Source organism: Apus apus, chromosome 20 (assembly GCF_020740795.1).
Source record: "Apus apus isolate bApuApu2 chromosome 20, bApuApu2.pri.cur, whole genome shotgun sequence".
Taxonomy (NCBI): domain Eukaryota; kingdom Metazoa; phylum Chordata; class Aves; order Apodiformes; family Apodidae; genus Apus; species Apus apus.
Genome location: NC_067301.1, coordinates 6,864,511 through 6,884,021, shown reverse-complemented (window position 1 = coordinate 6,884,021; position 19,511 = coordinate 6,864,511). Strand labels below are relative to the sequence as shown.

The following is a 19,511-nucleotide window of genomic DNA, read 5'->3' as shown; positions in this document are numbered from 1 at the left end:
CTTCCCTCCGTTTGGGGTTTGCTCCCTCTGGAGCTCCTGGCTCCGGGTTGGAGCCACCCATGGAGACAAGACACGTCCTGCAGGGAGCAGTGGGTCCCCCCACCCAGCTCCCCCTGGTTTGGCCAGTGGGTGCGTGTCCCTGCAAAGCTTCTCCTCCCTGGGAACAACCCTCCAGCACCTCCCTCTGCAAACACCCTCCCTGGGGGTGCAACCGGGTGCAGTCCTTGGGCCCCACCACCTGCCGTGGGTGCTTGGGGGGGGAGCCCTGAGCTGCTCCAGCCCCTGCTGGACCCCAGACCTGCCCCCTGCGTTTTCCCGTGGCCGTGGAGCTCCTCTGCTTGGGGCCAGAGCTCTTCCCTCAGGCTGCCAGCACCCCAGCAGAGCTGGGCAGGAAGGTGGTTGCCACTTCTTGTCGGCTTCTTTCTGTCTTTCCACTTGCACTGACAAGGTGCCAGAGCTGCAAGTCTGAACACTTTTGGGCAAAGAAACGCTGAGCCTGGTCACTTCAGGCTTTTTTTCCATTTATTGGAACATCTCTTTGCCCTGAAGTGTGGGTGCTGGAAGCAGCTGTTCCAGCCTGGCGGAGGGAACAGCTCTTGTAAAATCTTTTCACAGCTCCCAAAAACGTTGCTTATTTGCCAGGGCCCTTCTCATCCCCTGCACTAACGTTTCCCTTGCCCAGCTCTGCTCCTAGAGATGCTCAGCTCCACACACTTCATTTTCATGCTGTATTTTCATAGAATCTCTAAGGTCGGGAGGGACCTTAAAGATCATCTCGTTCCAACCCCCCCCTGCCATGAGCAGGGAACTCTACCACATAGAATCGTTACAGTTGGAAAGGACCTTAAAGATCATCTAAAGATGACAATTTTTCCTGTGCTCAACAGGCAGGAGCAGTGACTCCGGGCCCAGCATGTCCCACGGGCTCAGCCTGGCTGCAGTGTCCCCAGGGATTACTGCCACCACCAGAGCCCGCAGCTCCAAATCCCCGGCCACCGTGACCCAAATCCTCGGTGCCCCGGGGCGCTGTGCCAGCAGGAGCTGTCCCCAGGCATCCCCCACCCAGCCTGCTGCTCCAGCTGTGGGGAGACCTGCTGGGGGTGGAACGTGTCCCCCAGTGCCTCCCAACGGGGGTTTGAAGGTGTCCCCCGTGGCCTGTCTGCTGCAGGGCCCCCCGGCCAGCACCCCCCCCGTGCAGTGACAGGGGCTGGAGCAGCAGCTTTCCCTGCACCAGCAGCAGCAACCCCTGCTCATTGCTCAGGTCCCAGCTTGACGAAGCGTTTCAAAACCGTACTTGACTCCGGCCCAATTCAGCGAGGCAATTAAATGCACTCATAAATCCTCCTGAAGTAAATGAGACTTAATCGTGGGCTTAAAGCTCAGCTGAATCCAGCCCTCAGCAGCAGGGCAAGTTTCCCTTCACCTCTCGCCCAGCAGCGCGAGGCTGTCACATGCTCCCGCGCCTGCACCCGGCTCCCGTCCTGCCCTGCTCTCCCAGGGGTCCTGCCGGCCCTTCTCTCATGTCCTTCACCCCCAGGAGCACATGGACCCTCTGCCCTGCCCGGCTTCTCCCTGCTCCCTGGGGAGGAAGGCCACGAGAGCCTGGTCAGGGCTGACAGGACGTCCTCCCCTTGCGGCCGGTGTCAGAGCTAAGGGGATGCCTGCCCGCTGCTGAGCTCCCAGCCGTGAGGAAACCACCTCTGGTTGGGTGGGAAGCTCTGGTTGGATCTGTCTGGCTTTGTGCCCCTTTCTCTAGAGTCCCTCGTGCTGCTGTCGTGATTCCACCTGGATGCAAGTTCTCGAGTCCCTCAGCGCCCAGAGCGCCCAGACTCCTCTAAAGCACCGCAGGAACCGGGCAGGAACGCCCGGGGACGGAGCTGGGGGGCAACACCTGAGCATGCCCAAGCAGGTGTTGTCCTGGGGAGCAGGTGTCCCCCAGCTCAGGCAGGTAGGCAGTGAAGACCCTCCCTGCGTCCCTCCCAGCCCCTCCCTGGTATCTCCCTCATCAGACTGGAAGGGAATTGAGGAAACTGGTGACAAACACCCTCAGCTGGTGCCTGCGTCTGGCCAGACAATGCGAGGACGTCAGAGGCTGTTTGCCTGTTCATCAATCATTAATGACTCCTGCAGCGCGTGGCGCTTGTGCTTCCCCCCCCCCCCACCCGGAGCTGTTGTTCCCCAACAGGCTGCAGGGGCTGGGAGCCCCACGGGAACAGGAACCGGGAGGAAAGGTGTCATGTTCAGACACCTTGACGGGGGAAGGGACACGTCCGGGAAGATGGTGGCAGCAGAAAGGACCGGAAAAGCTTGTAACCCTTCTTGTTTTCATAGAATCATCGAATCCCAGACTGGTTTGGGTTGGAGGGACCTTCAAGATCATCCAGATCCAACCCCTGCATGGGCAGGGACACCTCCCACCAGCCCAGGCTGCTCCAAGCCCCATCCAACCTGCCCTTCAACACTGCCAGGGATGGGGCAGCCACAGCTTCCCTGGGCAACCTGGGCCAGGCTCTCACCACCCTCACAGGGAAGAATTTTCTCCTCATGTCCAACTTAAATCTCCCCTCTTCCAGTTTTAATCCATTCCTCCTTGTCCTCTCCATCCCTGCCCTTGTCCCAAGCCCCTCCCCAGCTTTCCTGGAGCCCCTTCAGGCACTGGAAGGTGCTCTAAGGTCTCCCTGGAGCCTTCTCTTCTCCAGGCTGAACACCCCAACTCTCCCAGCCTGGCTCCAGAGCAGAGCTGCTCCAGCCCTCCCATCATCTTTGTGGCCTCCTCTGGACTCTCTCCAACAGCTCCATGTCCTCATGTTGGGGGCTCCAGAACTGGACACAGTTATCAGCACCACAGTTCACAGATAACCCAGCCAAACACCCAGCTCTGGTACAAGCTCTTTATTTTGTGCAGGAAGGCTGGGAGTTAATCAACTTCAACAAACGACCAATGTTTTCTAGAGACTCCTGGTGGGGCAGTTGTTTCACCAGGTCCAAGGCTTTCATCCCCATCTCACGAGCCTGGAGGGAAACAGAAGAGACAAAGGAATTTGGCTTTTCTCAATGGGTGGTTAAAGCACCTGCAGAGGCTCCTCAGAGTTGCTGCACTGGAGCAGATCCAGCTCCAGCCTCTGCTGCAGAGGGTGACCTGCACAAGCTGCTTTACAGGAGAGAGTAAAGCTCCAGCAGATACCACAGTGAGGCCCCAGCCATGCAGACAAGAGGAGATTATTGACCCCAGCCCCCACGCTGCTGCAGATCATCACCTCCCATCTAACCCAGCAGCTCATCTGAACATTCCCAAAGCTATTTCAGGAAAAAAAATCCATCTGGATTGACTCAGTCTGAACTAAATCCCTCTTTTCCCTCCGTGGCTCTTCCAGGGATTTGCCATTCTCACATTCTAAAGCTTGGCCTGTTTTCTAATTTGGATTTGTTTTTTTGTGTCTTCCCAACAGTGACTCACATCACTGTGACTTTCTCCCATACAATGAAGAGACCACCAATAATCTGGATGTTCACCCTCCAAAACACAGGCAGGAGGGACTTGGGCTTTTGAGCTGGAAGCCCCAGCAAAGGGGCCTGGTTTCCAGATGTTCACTGCTCGGCTCTTCCTCGCAACCCGTGATGGTTAAGGCAGAGGACAGGGCACTCTGAAGTCAGCAGTCACATCTGGAATGGTTGGCCATAAAAATACAGGCTGAAAACTGAATGAGAAGGGTCAAGCAACCTGAACCTGCATCACCACCCTGGCAATGACAGGGTGCCCAGCTCCAGGGGACACACACTGACCCACATCTCCCCCACTGCACAGACCTGCCCTGGGACAGGCAGCCAGGACAGCCCAGATAAAGGACAAAGCCAGAAAATGTGGATCACTGCAGGATCCAGGGCAGATGGCCTGGCAGGGATCAAACTGGGCCCTGGGGGCTTTACTGCCCCGTGCAGATCGTGAGTTGGGTTCACACAGGGCTCTTTGTCCTTGGTCCTGGCACTGCCAGGTTGAGGGGGACTTGGAAGATGAACATGGGCAAGTGAGTTCATGGGATGGGGTGAGACTGGAAGAGAGTCAGGCAGCCCCCCCTGGAGCCTTCAGCAGAGGAAACTCACCTTGGAGAAATCCCTGCTCAGGTACCAGAGCATGGCCAGGGCGTGCAGGACTCGGGAGGTTTCCCCAGGGTGTTGCTTTGGTGCCTGCTCCCTGACCCCCAGCACCACACTCAGCACCCGGGCTGCCTCTTCCTGCTGGGCTTCACCTGCTCCAGGGATGACAGAACCTTGTTGGATGGATGGATGCAAGATACTGTACCCAAAACTGCCCAGATATCTCTTCTAGACATCAAAGTGTTTCTGCTACCAGCACCAGTGTGGTGTCCCAGCTCCTTGCAAATTCCACACCCATTACCAGAGCTCTCTTCACCCAGTCAGTAACTGTGTTGATGAAGCTTTAGTGGGGATGTGGAGTCATCACAGCTGCATGAAAAGAGCCACTTTGGTACTCCTGTCATAACTAATATTGTGTAGCCTGGCTTGGTGTGGTTCCTACTGGATGGAGACAGTGGCAGCTGATGAGATTTCCAGGAATGTTTCTCTTCTCTGATAATGCTCCTCTTAGCATAGATGGTGGGAAGCAGAGAAGGACCAGACCCAGCCTGACCTCTGGGGAGAGAAGGGCAGGGCCATGCACAGCAGCACATTTCCTGGTGCTTCATGCACCTTTACATTATAGAATCATAATAGAATCCCAGACTGGTCTGGGTTGAAAGGGACCTTAAAAATCATCTCATTCCAACCCCCTGCATGGGCAGGGACACCTCCCACCAGCCCAGGCTGCTCCAAGCCCCATCCAACCTGCCCTTCAACACTGCCAGGGATGGGGCAGCCACAGCTTCCCTGGGCAACCTGGGCCTGTGTCTCACCACTCTCAGAGATCCCCCATTATCACCAAGTCTTCACTTAATTTTGGCATCAGCTATACTGGTACTTTTGCTAATCACTGAGTTTAACCAGGATGGAGAAGTGGTTCACCCTCTCCAGGCACGAGTCACATGAAGCTCAACTGGTCACAGGACAGAGCTCAGCACTTCCACAAAACATCTCAGGAGATCAATGTTCACACCCTACACTTATCCTGGTGAGACATTCCCCAGCTTCTCTTCTAAGAATATTCTCCAGATTAATACATCCAATCACCAACGAACACTTTTCCACTGTGTCCTACTGCTCCAGAAAGCAGAGCTGTAAACCTGTCCAGGTGAGATTAAATGTCACTTTCATATCGTTAAATAGAAACAAAGGAGAAATGAGGATGTTGAAGTGGAAACAAACCCTGAAGGCAAAATCTGGTGTTGCTGTAGTCACTGCCAAGGGTGCTGTGAAAAGGAGCAGGTCAACAACACAGTTTCCAGGTGAACAGCCCCATTCCCAAGGCAGCCTCGTTTGTTCCATCCAGCGCAAGCCCCGGAGCAGCAACACCAGGAACACCCGTGACCCCAAAGCCCTTTGGTGGGCAGAGATGCCACACAAAGCCCAGAGCTGCTCAGATGAGCCGTGGGATGGATCCTTTCCCATCCCCTCTCCCCACCCCACAGGGCTGGGCCAGCTCAGTGCTTACTCATCTGGTCTCCGCTGACTTCTCGGTCCTCGGCAAACGGAGACGTTTCCGGTTCTGCCTCGAGGATCTGCTCCTCTGCCTGCACTAGGCTCAGCAGCCAGGAATGCCAGATGGCAGTCACCTATCAGGAAGCAAATGAATTATTTCACTTGCATGAATAGCTGGTATTTAGCAACTCACTGTTCTATAAACAATGCGTCCTGCAGGGCCCTGCCACAACACCCCAGTGCCTGCTGAGCTGGCTGCTGCCAGCACGGGTGTCTCACCTGCAGATCTGACCACTCTTCCCCCCCAGGGCAGCCTCACTTCTCCAGCAGACTAGTCATTGTCATCAAACTCCAACAAATCCAACTAAATCGTCCACCAAAAGCCAGTTGGCTTGGAGCTGGGGAGGCAGGTTGCAGAGCTGCCAGGGCCTGGTGTCCTCAGACAACCAGGCTAAACAAATAAAGGCTCTGCTGCTTCCCCCCCCCCCCCAGTTATTAGAGTGATTAGAGAATTGTTGCTTCCCTTAATCACTCCCTTCTGAACATCTCTGAGCAGTGTGACTTCCCATTGATCCCCAGCACAAATCCTACATGGCTTGTTTGCATCCCACCACTCAGCAGCTCCTCCCTGCCCATGGAAACTCCTTGACCCCCCCTCTCTCCTCGTGGGACTCTCACCTCTGGCACTGGGTATTTGGTAGCAAAGACATTTTTTTTTAACAGGGTTTGGCTGCCCAAATGGAAGACAACTCAAAAACCCACTTTTTTTTTTTACCAAGAATCCTCCTCTCCAAGAATTGACAGAATTCCTCTCTGCTCATTTTTTAACTCAGAGAAACATTTAGGTGTGAAACAAGTTGCTGAGCTTGATCCTAAAAGGCACTTGAGATGCTGACCCTTGTATTAAAGGAAGTCAGAAAACTGGAAAAATGCTGGGAAGAGCACAGGAAAAAAAATAGTAATAATGAGGGCAAACATAAAGGACGAGCTTTGGTTTGACCAACCTCAGTATAGAGGGAGTTTGCAATGTCCAGTTTGTTCTGGCGAGAGAAAATATTGGCCATGTGGAAATACCCTCCAGAGACCTCCAGAGACCTTAGCCCAAAGGTAGAGCTGGCCAGGTAGATCTGAAAGGGGTTGTAAAGGAAAAACAAGAGTTTTAATGTTCATATTCGAGCTGGGGAATTGTTCAGTGGGGATTCACACGATTGCAAACATTCCCTTTGCTTTCTGTGTATCTGTAGTGTTAGTTGGAGATAATTAGAGCTAATTGGATGCACCAGGGAAAGGCACCACGAGGCTTTTGCCAGGAGGTTTGTGCACGTGTGGTTGGAAGCCTCACATGGAGTTTTTAATGGATTAAAACTGGAGAGGAGAGATTGAGATTAAATATTAGGAGGAAATTCTTTGCTGCAAGGGTGGTGAGACCCTGGCCCAGGCTGCCCAGGGAAGCTGTGGCTGCCCCATCCCTGGAGGTGTTGAAGGGCAGGTTGGATGGGGCTTGGAGCAACCTGGGCTGGTGGGAGGTGTCCCTGCCCATGCAGGGGGGTTGGAACTGGATGGTCTTTAAGCCCCTTCCAAACTCAAACCAGTCTGGGATTCTATGATTCTATGAACTGAAGTCAAACCTGCCTCTGTCAGCTTTGGGATTTGATGATTTTATGAGGTAAAATGTACTAAAAAAGCTGCATTTTGGGTTTTCTGCAGAGGAATGCAACAACTCCACATCTTCTCCCTTGGGCAGAGGAACCTCATCCCAGGTTTCACCCCACTGCAGGGTGGGGCAGGTTTTCCACATCTCCTCTTCCCCTGTGCAGCCTGCATCTCTCAGGTCCTCACTCACAACCTGCTGCAGGTTCTCAGCTCTCCAGCCCTGCTGGTGGTGCCTGTTCCCTCCCCAGCCCCAGCCCGGGGGGGTGTTGGTGCATTCCAGCTATTCTGAGCCAGCCTGTGACTCTCAGCAGATCACGGGCACCCAGCCAAGGTCCAGGCAGGTCCTGGGCTGCTCTGACGTGGAGCAGAGACTTGTTAATGGCAAAAAAAATTAATGATGATGACCTGACACCCTTTCAGGCACCAGATTGAAGGTACCTAAAACAATGGCCCAGGGCGGGGGAACCTCTCCCAGAAGGTTCAGACTGAGCAAATCAGGGTTGGGGTGATTCTAATAAACAGGACCTGACTCTCCTCACCCCTGTGGCAGGGCTGACACCCACACAAAGCAACTATCAGGTTCAAGAGGGGAGGGCATTCCATGCTCCACACTGGATAAATTTAGTCTGCACGGGACATAAATAGGATGTCATGGAGTTCATCTGCCTTTGGGGGATCAAATGACAGGCAAAGCATCCTCAGGAACACAGCTGGCAAGAGCCCCCCTGGAGCTGGGAAGTGGGTCTCCTAGCTCAGACTGAATGGGGGGAAGTGGCATTGGATCTGACACTGGAAGAGTTAAATAAGGCAGAGGGTTTAATGAGTTAAATAAGGTTAACCAGAGGCTGGAGCAGCTCTGCTCTGGGGACAGGCTGGGAGAGTTGGGGTGTTCAGCCTGGAGAAGAGAAGGCTCCAGGGAGACCTTAGAGCAGCTTCCAGTGCCTGAAGGGGCTCCAGGAAAGCTGGGGAGGGACTTGGGACAAGGGCAGGGAGGGATGGGATGAGAGGAATGGATTAAAACTGGAAGAGGGAGATTGAGGTTGGACATGAGGAGGAAATTCTTGGCTGTGAGGGTGGTGAGAGCCTGGCCCAGGTTGCCCAGGGAAGCTGTGGCTGCCCCATCCCTGGCAGTGTTGAAGGGCAGGTTGGATGGGGCTTGGAGCAGCCTGGGCTGGTGGGAGGTGTCCCTGCCCCTGCAGGGGGGTTGGATCTGGATGATCTTTAAGGTCCCTTCCAACCCAAGCCATCCCATGATTCTATGAAAATCACAGCCAAAACAGAAAGTAGATTCTCTGTTGAATAAAAGGCAACTCATCCATTTTCTGGTAGGAATGTCTGTTCTCAGGACTGTAACCAAGCTGCTAGATAAACCTAAAGCAGATGCAGTGCAGACAAGGTGTCTGTCACTCCAGGGCAATTAAGGATAACTGGTAGAAGACCATTTTGGTAGCACAAGGATACAGAGATGTCTTGGATCTGGACACTTCAGGTGTTCACAACACGTGTCCTCTCAGTACCTAAAATCAGGGTGACAGATCTGCCTGCTGGGGCTTCCCTATCAATCTGGAAGTATTACAGAAGGAAGGGAAATGAAGTGTTCCTGTGTTTGAGTTGGCTTACATCATTTGCCAGGTGGTATAAAGCCTGGTCAAGGTTTCCTTCTGCAACACAGAAGAGCCCCAGAGCACGTTGTACCTGAGACCGAACCGCATCGCTGCAGCTTGGGGTGCTGAGCACAATCCACTCAGCCTGGGACAGATACTTGGATGCCTCCTGAAGGCAGCCAGCACCTGAATGACACGTAGAAATAAGCAGGATAAAGAGCATTTTAAATTCAGAAATGTAGAGAATACTGCCCTTTGCAGCAGGTTGGTAGAGACCTGGTCTGTGGAGGCCCCACGTCACCCCCGAACGCTCCTCAGTTGAGGTTTCAGAATCTAATTTACAGTGTCTAGAGTTACAGGAGAAGCCAGAAACTGTGCACTGCATTGAAAACCTCTGAAACACGTGTCCAAAGCAGGTTCTCTACAGGCAGCCACGAATGACTCACGTATTATCACACCAGAATTACTCATGGGAATGTTTCCCCCTTCTCTTGCCACCCCATTTACAGCCCCCGAGCCAGCTCAGTCCTGCCAGCAGGGCACAGTGTGTCCTCCTGGACAGCAAGGATTTACAACCACTTCTGAGTCCTTCACCCCTGCAGGTGAGGAACAGCTCTCCTCCACATGAAGACTCTTTAATTTTTCATTTCTTATAAAGCCTGGAGGCAGTGAGAGCAGCTCTGCTGCAGGCAGGGACAGCTTTTGTGAACGCACCGGGCGCTGGCAGGTGCAACGGCCTGGGAAATGTTTGCTGGTTCTCTGAGATAAGAGCAGAACCAACCACCTTGGGGAATGTTCAGCTTTTAGGAGTCACCCAGAGGTAAAGAACAGATGTTCACCTTGCCTCTTTTGTGGGCACTGTCGGGATGGAGAAAGCATTTCATTTGCTTTCATTGATCTCTTCACAGGGCAGGACTGATCCCGCAGCAGAGGAGGAGGGGGGTGACTTCTCAGATCTCTGCAGTGCCCTTGAGGCAGGGCAGGGTAGGGACACGGCAGAGCTGCTCCTTCCCTGATAAATGCTAAGAGGAAACCAGTAACCTGACCCAGGGGAGGTCTTGCCCTTGCCAGCATTACTATTTAGACAATACTCACCAGTGGAGGCCTCGGCCAAGAGGAGATAAGCAGGCACCAGCTGCACAGAATCCGAGCCATGCACCTCAGCACCCAACCTCACGGCCTGCAGGGCTGCAGGGATGGCTTCTGGGTGTCTGCCCTCCCAAACCAGCCCCTGGGCTCTCCTCTGCACCAGGCCCAGGACGTGTTTCTGCAGGGAAAGGTGGCAACGGGACAAGGGTGAGTGAAGGAGAAGCACCAGGAGCGGTCGCTTGTCCCATTCAAGTTTGCAGACTGTAGAAGAGTGATTGTAATTGGCTTCAAGCTGCAGGCTCAGACTGGACATTAGGAACAATTTTTTCACAAAAAGGGTTGTCAGACTCTGGCACAGGCTGCCCAGGGAGGTGGTGGAGTCACCATCCCTGGGTGTGTTGAAGGGTGGTTTGGATGTGGTGTTGGTGGATGTGGTTGAGGGGAGAACTTGGTAGAGCAGGGATGATGGTTGGACTGGGTGATCCCAAGGGGCTTTCCCAGCCTGAATGGTTCTGTGATTCAATGATTCTAATGGTCTTTGTGTCTGGAATTAATAGCTGGGAATTAAAGCTGTCATGTTAGAGCCTGGCTCTCATTCCTGCTTCTTGAAGGAACAGCTTTGGACATCCTCTTGGGTCATGTGGTGCCTCGAGATGAAGAATCCCTGCAGCCTACAGAAAAGGGCTAATAAGGCAGCAGCAACGAAAGCTGTGAAGCAGAGAAAATGATCATCACAAGACCAGAGAGAAGCTCAGACAAAGGTGCTCCAGGGGCCTGTGCTGATGGCAACAAAGGTGACTCAGAGCAGGCAGTGGAGCGTAGGGTTTGCCAGGCTGGTGCCAGCATGGCTCACCTCCAGCTGCAGGAGACACGGGCTGGGAGCGAGGAGGGAGATCCTCTCATGGAGCTCAGCTTCCTGCAACCCTTTCCCAGCCAGTTCTGAGCCTGGAATTTTGGGTGCAGAGTCTGGAAAGCCCATAAAAACCAGAATATCCTGCTGCATCGCGTTACGCTCCGGTGGATCCACCGCCCAGGGTGGGTTTGGTGGCCAAGGAGCTTCTGCAGCTTTTCTGCTGGTTGTCAGAAATATTTCCTGCCCAGAGAGCTGCTCCCTGCCTGGTGCTGCTGCTGGCAAGTCCACACCACAGTTGGTCTGTTCACCCTTTAGTTGTCAGGGTTGGAAGGGACGTCTGGAGATCACCCAGTCCGACCCCTGCCAGAGCAGGATCCCCTAGAGCAGATCCCACAGGAACATCCAGGTGGGGTTGGAATGTCTCCAGGGATGGAGACTCCACAGCCTCCCTGGGCAGCCTGTCCCAGGGCTCTGTCACCCTCACAGTCAAGAAGTTCTTCCTCATGTTCACCTTGACCCTCCTGTGCTCCAGCTTATGCCCATTGCCCCTTGTCCTGTCCCTGGACACCCCTGAGCAGAGTCTGGCCCCCCTCTCCTGACACCCACCATTTAGATATTGACCAGCACTGATGAGATGCCCCTTTGCAGCTCCCCATCTCCTCCCCAGCCCCACCAGGGCCCCACGTTGCAGGGTGGGTCCACCAGACCAGGCATCTGCAGCCACAGCCACGTGCTGAGGGAGCCTGGTGCTCAGTTACCCATCTCTCTTGGCTTTTGGTGTAACTGTTGCCAGCTCCCAACACTTCTGTGTCAGCAGATGGGGATGCTCAGAGGGTTGGAGGACCTGCCATGTGAGGAGAGGCTGAGAGAGCTGGGTTTGTTCAGCCTGGAGAGGAGAAGGCTCAGGGGAGACCTTATTGCCATGTCCCAGTCCATGAAGGGTGGCTGCCAAGAAGATGGAGACTCCCTTGTTACAAGGAGAAGGAAAAGCCAGGGGGTGATGGGTACAAGTTGCTCCTGGGAAGATTCCCATTGGACTCCAGTAGAAGATGTTTCCCCATGAAAACAGCTGGACACTGGAACAATCTCCCAAGGGAAGAGGTGGATTCCCCCACATGGGACAGGTGGAAGTCTCAGCCTGACAGGTGCTGGGCCACCTCATTTCAACTGGATGATTACCTGGAAAGGTTGGACCAGATGATCCTCGGGGTCCCTTCCAACCCGGCATTCTGTGACTCTATCAGCTTGTCACACAGGGGAGCAGCAGGAAAGCTGCCTGGAAGGACCTGCTGGTGCTGGTGGGGGGCAGTGCTGCCGTGGGGGGGCTGTGGGGCACTGGAGCTGCTCCTGCTGGGGACACAGGCAGGTCTGGGCCATCAGCACCAGCAGAAAATCTCACGTTCACCTCTTCTGCTTTCCAGCTGTGGCTGAGCTGAGATCAAACAAAGCCCAGTGCTTCTGGAGGCCAAGCTTTGGTGTTTTGCTGAGCTTAGAGAGAGCAGAGAGAGTCATGGCCCAGGAGCGGCTGAGGGGCAGGGAAGCTCAAGGACGAGCTGTGAGTTTCCTGGAGAGCCTGGCTGAGTCAACGGGACACTCCTTCTGGATGAAGGAGAACTTAGAAGAACACACCCCAGAGTGGTGGGACCCTGCTACAGCAAGGAGAGCTGGAAACCTCAGCAGTCATCCCCTCTCTGGCCCCTGAGGCCTCCAGAGTGAAAAGACACCCAACCCAGGCAGTGCTGGGGGGACACGTGGTGCCCAGGAGAACGTCTGCAGATGCTCAGGGCAAGGAGCAATAAAAGCTGGTCTTTATCAGGCTGCCTTTGCTGTCCCTGCCAGGTCTTTCTCTGCCCCAACCAGGCCTGGCTCTGGTGGGTGGCTGTGGGTGTCCCCTGGGGAGGTGCCAGAGATCAGGATCATCCCTTCCTTGTCAGAAGGATCATCGCTGCTGCTTCCCGGGATGTCAGTGACCTTCAAACATCTGCTGGGAGGACAAGCTGACTCATGAGCAGCTTCCAGGAGAAGAAAAGAGCAGGAGACAGAAGCCCCGCAGGGCTGAGGATTCCAGACCACAATCCCAAGCCTTGGGGGGGGGAATCATTAGCTTTGGTTTTCATCTTGCCCTCAGCCCGTGCCTGGACCTGTGCTGCACTCACTCTGCTTCTGGGCTCTTTCCATCAGTGCTGCAATTCCAGAGGTCTCTCTGAAGATGCCCCCACGCAGTTTTACCCCCCTCTTGGGGTCTGAGGAGGGTGAGGACCCCAGCTCTGCTTCAGGTGGGCACGGGGAGGGGGTTGGGAACACACTTGGGGTTTTGCTGCCACCTTCATTTACTCACTCACAGGCACCAAACCTGAGGATTTAAAGAGGAAGGCAGGAGTTCAGTCCTGTGTGCCCTCAGCTGGAGGGTCCAAAGCTCTCTTTTATGGCTGAAAACCTCAGGTTTAGGTCCAAAATCCTCATCTCTAGGGTCCAAAGCTTTGATCCTTGGGTTGAAAGCCTTGTTTGTAGGGTCCAAACTCTGATTTTAGGGCATAAACTCCTCACTTGGGGCTCACATCTCATTTTCTTCATGTCCAAAGCCACATTTTGAGCACCCAAACACCCATTTTGAGGGTGTGAAACACCATTTTGAGGGCCCAAATCCTCATTTTAGCTTCCAACCTGGGCTTTTAGGACCCACAGTTGCATTTTGAAGGTCCAAACCCCCATTGTTAAGGTAACAAAGCCTCATTTATAAGTCCCAAGCTTCACATTTTCAGATTCCAAGGCTCATTTTCAGGGTCCAGGGGCTTTGAAGCCCCCAAATCTGCTTTTGCAGCCTCATTTTAGGCTCCAAAGCTTCATTTCTAGTTGCCAAAGCCTCATTTCAGGCCCCAAAGGGTGGTTTTTAGGATCCAGCCAGGCGTTTGGAGGTTCCAAGGTGCATTTTGAGTCAGCGTGAGCTGGAAGCTGCAGGTGGTGGGGCTGGCAGGAGCCTGGCTGGGGCACAGACCCCGCAGGCAGGGGCTGTGAGGAGCTGCCACCAGGCAGGTGAGGCTATTTTTCCAAACAGAAACTTGGAGTTTTGTCAGTGAGGAGTTGCTGTCTGCAGGCAGCCCCCTGGCTATGTTGACAAAAGCAGATTTCTATCAACAAAGCTTTGGCTACAGAGGTTTGAAGCTCATCACCTCCTGGCTCTCAGCTCCCTGCACCTTCCCCCAGGCCAGGGGGGCAGCTGGAGGTGCACACACCTTTCCTGTGTCCTCACTCAGGCTCCACTTGGGTGTTTTCTAAACAAACACCGTGCAGGAGTTTGTGAAGTACAGCTGAAAACCTCCAAAAAAACCATCCACCTACGGGCAGGTTTGAGCAGGAGGTTTTTTTTCCTTCTGCTCATCCTGAGAACATGTAGCTTTTCCTTGAGCTCCAAGCACCTTCTTGGAAGCATCTCTGTTGGCTGGGTGAAGGGGAATGTGCCAAAGCCACCAAGGTAAGGTGGGAAATAATCCCACCCTCTCCAGGCTGCTCTTCCAAGGCTTGTCAACCAGTCTTGGCCCCAGGCTCCTGCCCCAGCCCTTGCACATCATTTGTGAGCCAGGAGCTGCAGTTGTGCTGTGAAAGCAGCAGGTAAGGAGGTGTTTCTGCTCCTTCTCTGCTTTCTTAGGATACACAAAGTGCCCCTGCACATTCCGTTCCCAGCAGGGATTGTATTTCAATGGTTTGGAGACAAAGGTTGAAGAACAAATGTAACAGGGTTGTTAAAGATCCTAGAGGAAAAAAAACAGCTTCCAGAAAACCACCCCAGGGGGGTTTGACCTCCATGAGTTTTCCCATGAAGTCCTGGCAGGGCTGGGCTGAGTTGCAGGTGGCAGGGGGTGACCCAGGGGCAGTCCCAGCACAGAGGGACTCAGCCTTCTTCTCCAGCCCCATCCTCCTCCTGCCTTCCTCAGGAACCTAAGGAAACCAAATAGTGTCTTGGGATGCATGAAGAACAGTGTGGCCAGCAGGTCCAGGGAGCTTCTCTTGCCCTGGTGAAGCCCCATCTGGAGGGTTGTGTCCAGTTCTGGGCTCCCCAGTTCCAGAGGGACAGGGAGATGCTGAGGAGAGTCCAATGGAGGCTACGAGGATGATGAAGGGACTGGAACATCTGTCTGATGAGGAAAGGCTGAGAGACCTGGGGCTGTTCAGTCTGGAGAAGACTGAGAGGGGACTTGATTAATGTCTACAAATACCTGCAGGGTGGGTGTCAGGAAGGGGCCAGTCTCTGCTCAGTGCTGCCTGTGACAGGACGAGGGGAAACGGCACCAAGTGACAACACAGGAAGTTCCACCTCAACAGGAGGAGAAACTTCTTTGCTGTGAGGGTGACAGAGCCCTGGGCCAGGCTGCCCAGAGAGGCTGTGGAGTCTCCTTCTCTGGAGACTTTCCAGACCCATCTGGACACGTTCCTGTGTGACCTGCCCTGGGTGTTCCTGCTGCAGCAGGGGGGCTGGACTCGATGATCTCCAGGGGTCCCTTCCAACCCTATGATTGGCTTCCAGCTAATCCAGGGGTGCTGCCTTCACCTGGCACCTTCTGGAGCAGCATTTCAGTCACAATAAATTTGATGATACAATAACAGAGGCCTTGAACATCAGGGCTCATGTATTGCTGAGGTTTCTTGGAAAACCTTCAGGCAGTGAAGGCTGCAGAGAATCCTGCCCCCACCCCCACCAGGACCAATTGAAGCTTTTTTTTCTTCATAGACTTTGTAAAAAAAGCAACTCAAGTGTGACCTGGAACAAAGAAGCTTCAGCTTTTGCATTTTTTTTCCTGCTGCTTCTGGGACACACTCTTCTAACACACCTTCCTTGGCTCTTGCTCAACAATCCTGTCATTCCCAAACGGGATTTGCCAAACCAAGCAGGGTTTGAGTGCCCAGTTCCTCCAAAGCCCAGAGGAATCTGCTGCCAAAAGCCTGGGAGAAGCTTCCACCAGGCAGGAGTTGAGTCTGTGCAGGTTCCATCTCTTTTTAGAGCTTTTTCCTTCTGGATGCTCCCAGGAAGAGATGGCAGCAAGGAGTCAGGCAGCAAAAAAGGCCAGAAACAACCTTCAAACCAGATGTGAAAGTGGAAGGATGAAAGATGCTCCTCTGAGTGGCACCATTTCCCTGCCACCCCCTCACTCCCAGCTGCTCTGTTGGGCCATTATTCTGCAACCATAGAAGGAGAATTTATTTTTTCTAGGCAAGAGCATTTTAAGGAGCAGATGTGTTTGGGTGGGTTATTTTATTTGATCAACACCGTGGCAAAGCAGATCCTGCCACCCCATAAACAAACAAACAAACAAACAGAGTTGAAAACAGCCAGGGCTGGAAAGGAGCTGCACATCTGCACCACCCACGGGGCCAAAAGCTGGGATGAAAACCTCTGCTTGGTGGGAAAGGGTGTTGGAAATTGGGCAGGTCAACAAAGGGAGGGACTTGGTTTCTTTGCCCCCCTGCTTGGAGAAAGGGGAATCCCTCTCATCAGGTATAAGGACAGGCTGTGAGGAGGAAAATGCAGCTGGATCCCAGACTAACCACCTGGAGAGGCAGGATTGCTGCTGCCTGAGGAAGCTCAGGACTCTGGAGTAAAGATTGGGTCCAGTTCTGGGCTCCCCAGTTCATGAAGGACAAGGAGCTGCTGCAGAGAGTCCAGCACAGGGCACTGAGATGCTGAGGGGACTGGAGCATCTGCCTGGGAGGAAAGGCTGGGAGAGCTGGGGCTGCTCAGCTGGAGAGGAGGAGCCTGAGGGGGGATCTGATCAGTGCTGATCAATATCTACAGGGGGTGTCAGGAGGATGGGGCCAGACTCTTCTCAGGGGTGTCCAGGGACAGGACAAGGGGCAATGGGCACAAACTGGAGCACAGGAGGTTGAACCTGAATATGAGAAAATACTTCTTGACTCTGAGGGTCCCAGAGCCCTGGGACAGGCTGCCCAGGGAGGCTGTGGAGTCTCCATCCCTGGAGACATTCCAGCCCCACCTGGATGTTCCTGTGGGATCTGCTCTAGGGGATCCTGCTCTGGCAGGGGTTGGACTGGATGATCTCCAGAGGTCCCTTCCAACCCCACCACTCTGTGACTGTGATTGTGAAAAAGGCAGGAGCTTGGTAGAGTCAGACAGAGGATGCTCCTGCTCCCTGATCAGAGGTTTTGTTTCTACATAAAATCTCAAATCTCTGCACTGCAGGTCTCTCCCAGCACCCAGCTGCAGGAAGGAGAGATCCAACTGAGCCTCCCTGGCAGCACTTTGAAGTGGCATTTGCTTTTCTTGTACCTACCTGTCTCTCCACCAGCTGTTCCCTCCTTTGTTTTCTTTCATTTTCAGTCAGGAGAAAAGGGAGGGGTGCAGGGATGGGGATCAGCAGCTGGCATATTTCCTTGTGGATACTGACCCAGTCAGCTTTTTGATGATCTACATCACTAGCAAAAGAAGGGAAGAATGGTATTTTTGTTTGCTTGGAAACGATGGCAAGGAAGATGGCTGCTGCTTGTTGTTTCTCCTGGGTTTTCACCACAAGAATCTCCCACAGCAGCCCTCAGTCCTTGATATCCCCAAACATCAAGGAAGGCAGCACTGCCCTGCCAAGTCACCATGACTCTGGGGGTTAGATCACAACACTCCTGACAGGGGTGTCAGGAAATGCCTGCCCTGCCACACGGGGTACACAGGAAGCCCCCCAGTTGCTGTGAAGCCAATGAAAGACACAGTTCATTGGTGGCTTCCCTGAGGAGCCCGGGGAAGTGGAGATATCTGTGCCAGCTGCCCCAGCTCCCAGCCCTGCTCCCTGCTCTGCTCCCTGTTCCCAGCCCTGCTCCCTGCTCTGCTCCCAGCCCTGCTCCCTGCTCTGCTCCCTGCTCTCAGCCCTGCTCCCTGCTCCCAGCCCAGCTCCCAGCCCTGCTCCCAGCTCCCTGCTCCCAGCCCTGCTCCCAGCTCCCTGCTCCCAGCCCTGCTCCCAGCTCCCTGTTCCCAGCCCTGCTCCCTGCTCTGCTCCCAGCCCTGCTCCCTGCTCCATGCTCTCCTCCCTGCTCCCAGCCCTGCTCCCAGCTCCCTGTTCCCAGCCCTGCTCCCTGCTCTGCTCCCAGCCCTGCTCCCTGCTCCATGCTCTCCTCCCTGCTCCCAGCCCTGCTCCCAGTTCCCAGCCCTGCTCCCTGCTCTGCTCCCAGCCCTGCTCCCTGCTCCATGCTCTCCTCCCTGCTCCCAGCCCAGCTCCCAGCTCCCAGCCTCACGCAGGCAGTGAGGAGCAAGGCATCCCAGGCTCCTGCTCAGCTTCCTCCCGAGGCTTCTCCCCGGTCCCATCCCAGCCCCGTCCCCGCGCCCCGGGCCTGCTCCCGCCTCCCGGGCCTCACTCTGCACGTCCCCCCGCGCCCCGGGGCCCTGTTCACTGCCCTCCCGGGCCTTCACCTCGGGCCACCCCCCCGGGGCCGCGTCTCACCAGTAGGAGGCGAGGCGGCAGCGCCGGCAGCAGCCCCGCCCCGCCGCCCCGCACAGCCCGCACCGCCCGCGCCCCGCCAGCGCCCCGGCCCCGGGCGCGCCCCGCGTTGCCACGGCGACACTTCCGGTGCGGAACCGGAAGTGGCGTGCGCCCTTCCGGCGGAAGTGGGCGCGCGGGGGGGGGGGGGGGCGGCCATGGCGGCGGCGGCGGCGGCGGCAGAACCGGCGGAAGCGGCGGGGGAGGCGGCGGCGGAAGCGGAGCGGCGCGTGCGGGGCTGGGCGGCGGGGCTGGCGGCGCGCGGGCGGCGCGTGGCGCTGGTGACGTCCGGGGGGACGCAGGTGCCGCTGGAGGCGCGCGCCGTGCGCGTCCTGGAGAACTTCAGCTCCGGGCGGCGCGGGGCGGGCTCGGCCGAGCGGCTGGTGGCGGCGGGGTACGGGGTCTGCTTCCTGCACCGCGCCCGCTCCGCCTTCCCCTGGGCCCGCGCCCTGCCCCCCAGCGGGCCCGCCCTCCTCGACGCCCTCCGCCCCCTCCCCGGGCCGCCCCCCGCCGTGGTGGCCGAGCCCGCCGCCCTGCCCGCCCTCCTGCCCGCCCTCCGCGCCTACCGCCGCGCCACCCGCGACGGGCTGCTGCTCGCCCTCGAGTTCACCGGGCTCGGCGAGTACCTGGCCCTGCTGCGGGCGGCGGCCCGAGCCCTGGCGCCCCTCGGTACCGGCACGGGGGGGGGGGGAGCCCCGGAGGGAGGCGAGGGGGGGAGATGGGGGGAGCCCGGGCGTGGGGGGACAGGGGGACACGGGGGAGACAGGGGGAGATGGGGGAGCCCGGGTATGAAGGGACAGGGGGACATCGGGGGGAGCCCGGGCATGGGGGGACAGGGGGCATGGGGGGGAACCAGGTATGGGGGGAGACAGGGGGAGATGGGGGAGCCCGGGTATGGGGGGGACAGGGGGACATGGGGGGGAACCCAGGTATGGGGGGACAGGGGACATGGGGGGGGAACCAGGTATGGGGGGAGACAGGGGGAGATGGGGGGAGACAGGGGGAGATGGGGGAGCCCGGGTATGGGGGGGACAGGGGGACACTGGGGGAGGCCGAGCATGGGGGGACAGGGGGCATGGGGGGAGACAGGGGGAGATGGGGGAGCCCGGGTATGGGGGGAGACAGGGGGAGACAGGGGGAGATGGGGGGAGCCCGGGTATGGGGGGGACAGGGGGACATGGGGGGGGAGCCTGGGCATGGGGGGACAAGGGGACATGGGGGGGACAGGGGGACATGGGGGACAAG

The 19,511-nt window shown here is 56.1% G+C and overlaps 2 protein-coding genes across 2 annotated transcripts in view; one reads left to right on the top strand and one right to left on the bottom strand.

Annotated features, from left to right (window-relative positions):
• Positions 1 to 2,877: 2,877 nt before the first annotated feature.
• ZMYND12 (zinc finger MYND-type containing 12) lies at positions 2,878 to 18,412 on the bottom strand (the record flags this gene model as incomplete). Its single annotated transcript, XM_051637684.1, has 8 exons — positions 2,878 to 3,012; positions 4,102 to 4,247; positions 5,606 to 5,726; positions 6,597 to 6,719; positions 8,866 to 9,035; positions 9,945 to 10,116; positions 17,076 to 17,217; positions 18,231 to 18,412. Coding segments are annotated over 8 exons (1,176 nt in total), but the record flags the coding sequence as incomplete, so codon positions are not given.
• Positions 18,413 to 18,415: 3 nt separating this feature from the next.
• Positions 18,416 to 19,511, top strand: part of LOC127393047 (phosphopantothenate--cysteine ligase-like) — a 1,210-nt gene continuing 114 nt past the window's right edge. Inside the window, exon 1 of the mRNA XM_051637683.1 lies at positions 18,416 to 18,971. Within this exon, the coding sequence (XP_051493643.1) occupies positions 18,425 to 18,971 (547 nt within the window). The 5' untranslated portion in view covers positions 18,416 to 18,424. The remainder of the gene's footprint in view (positions 18,972 to 19,511) is intronic.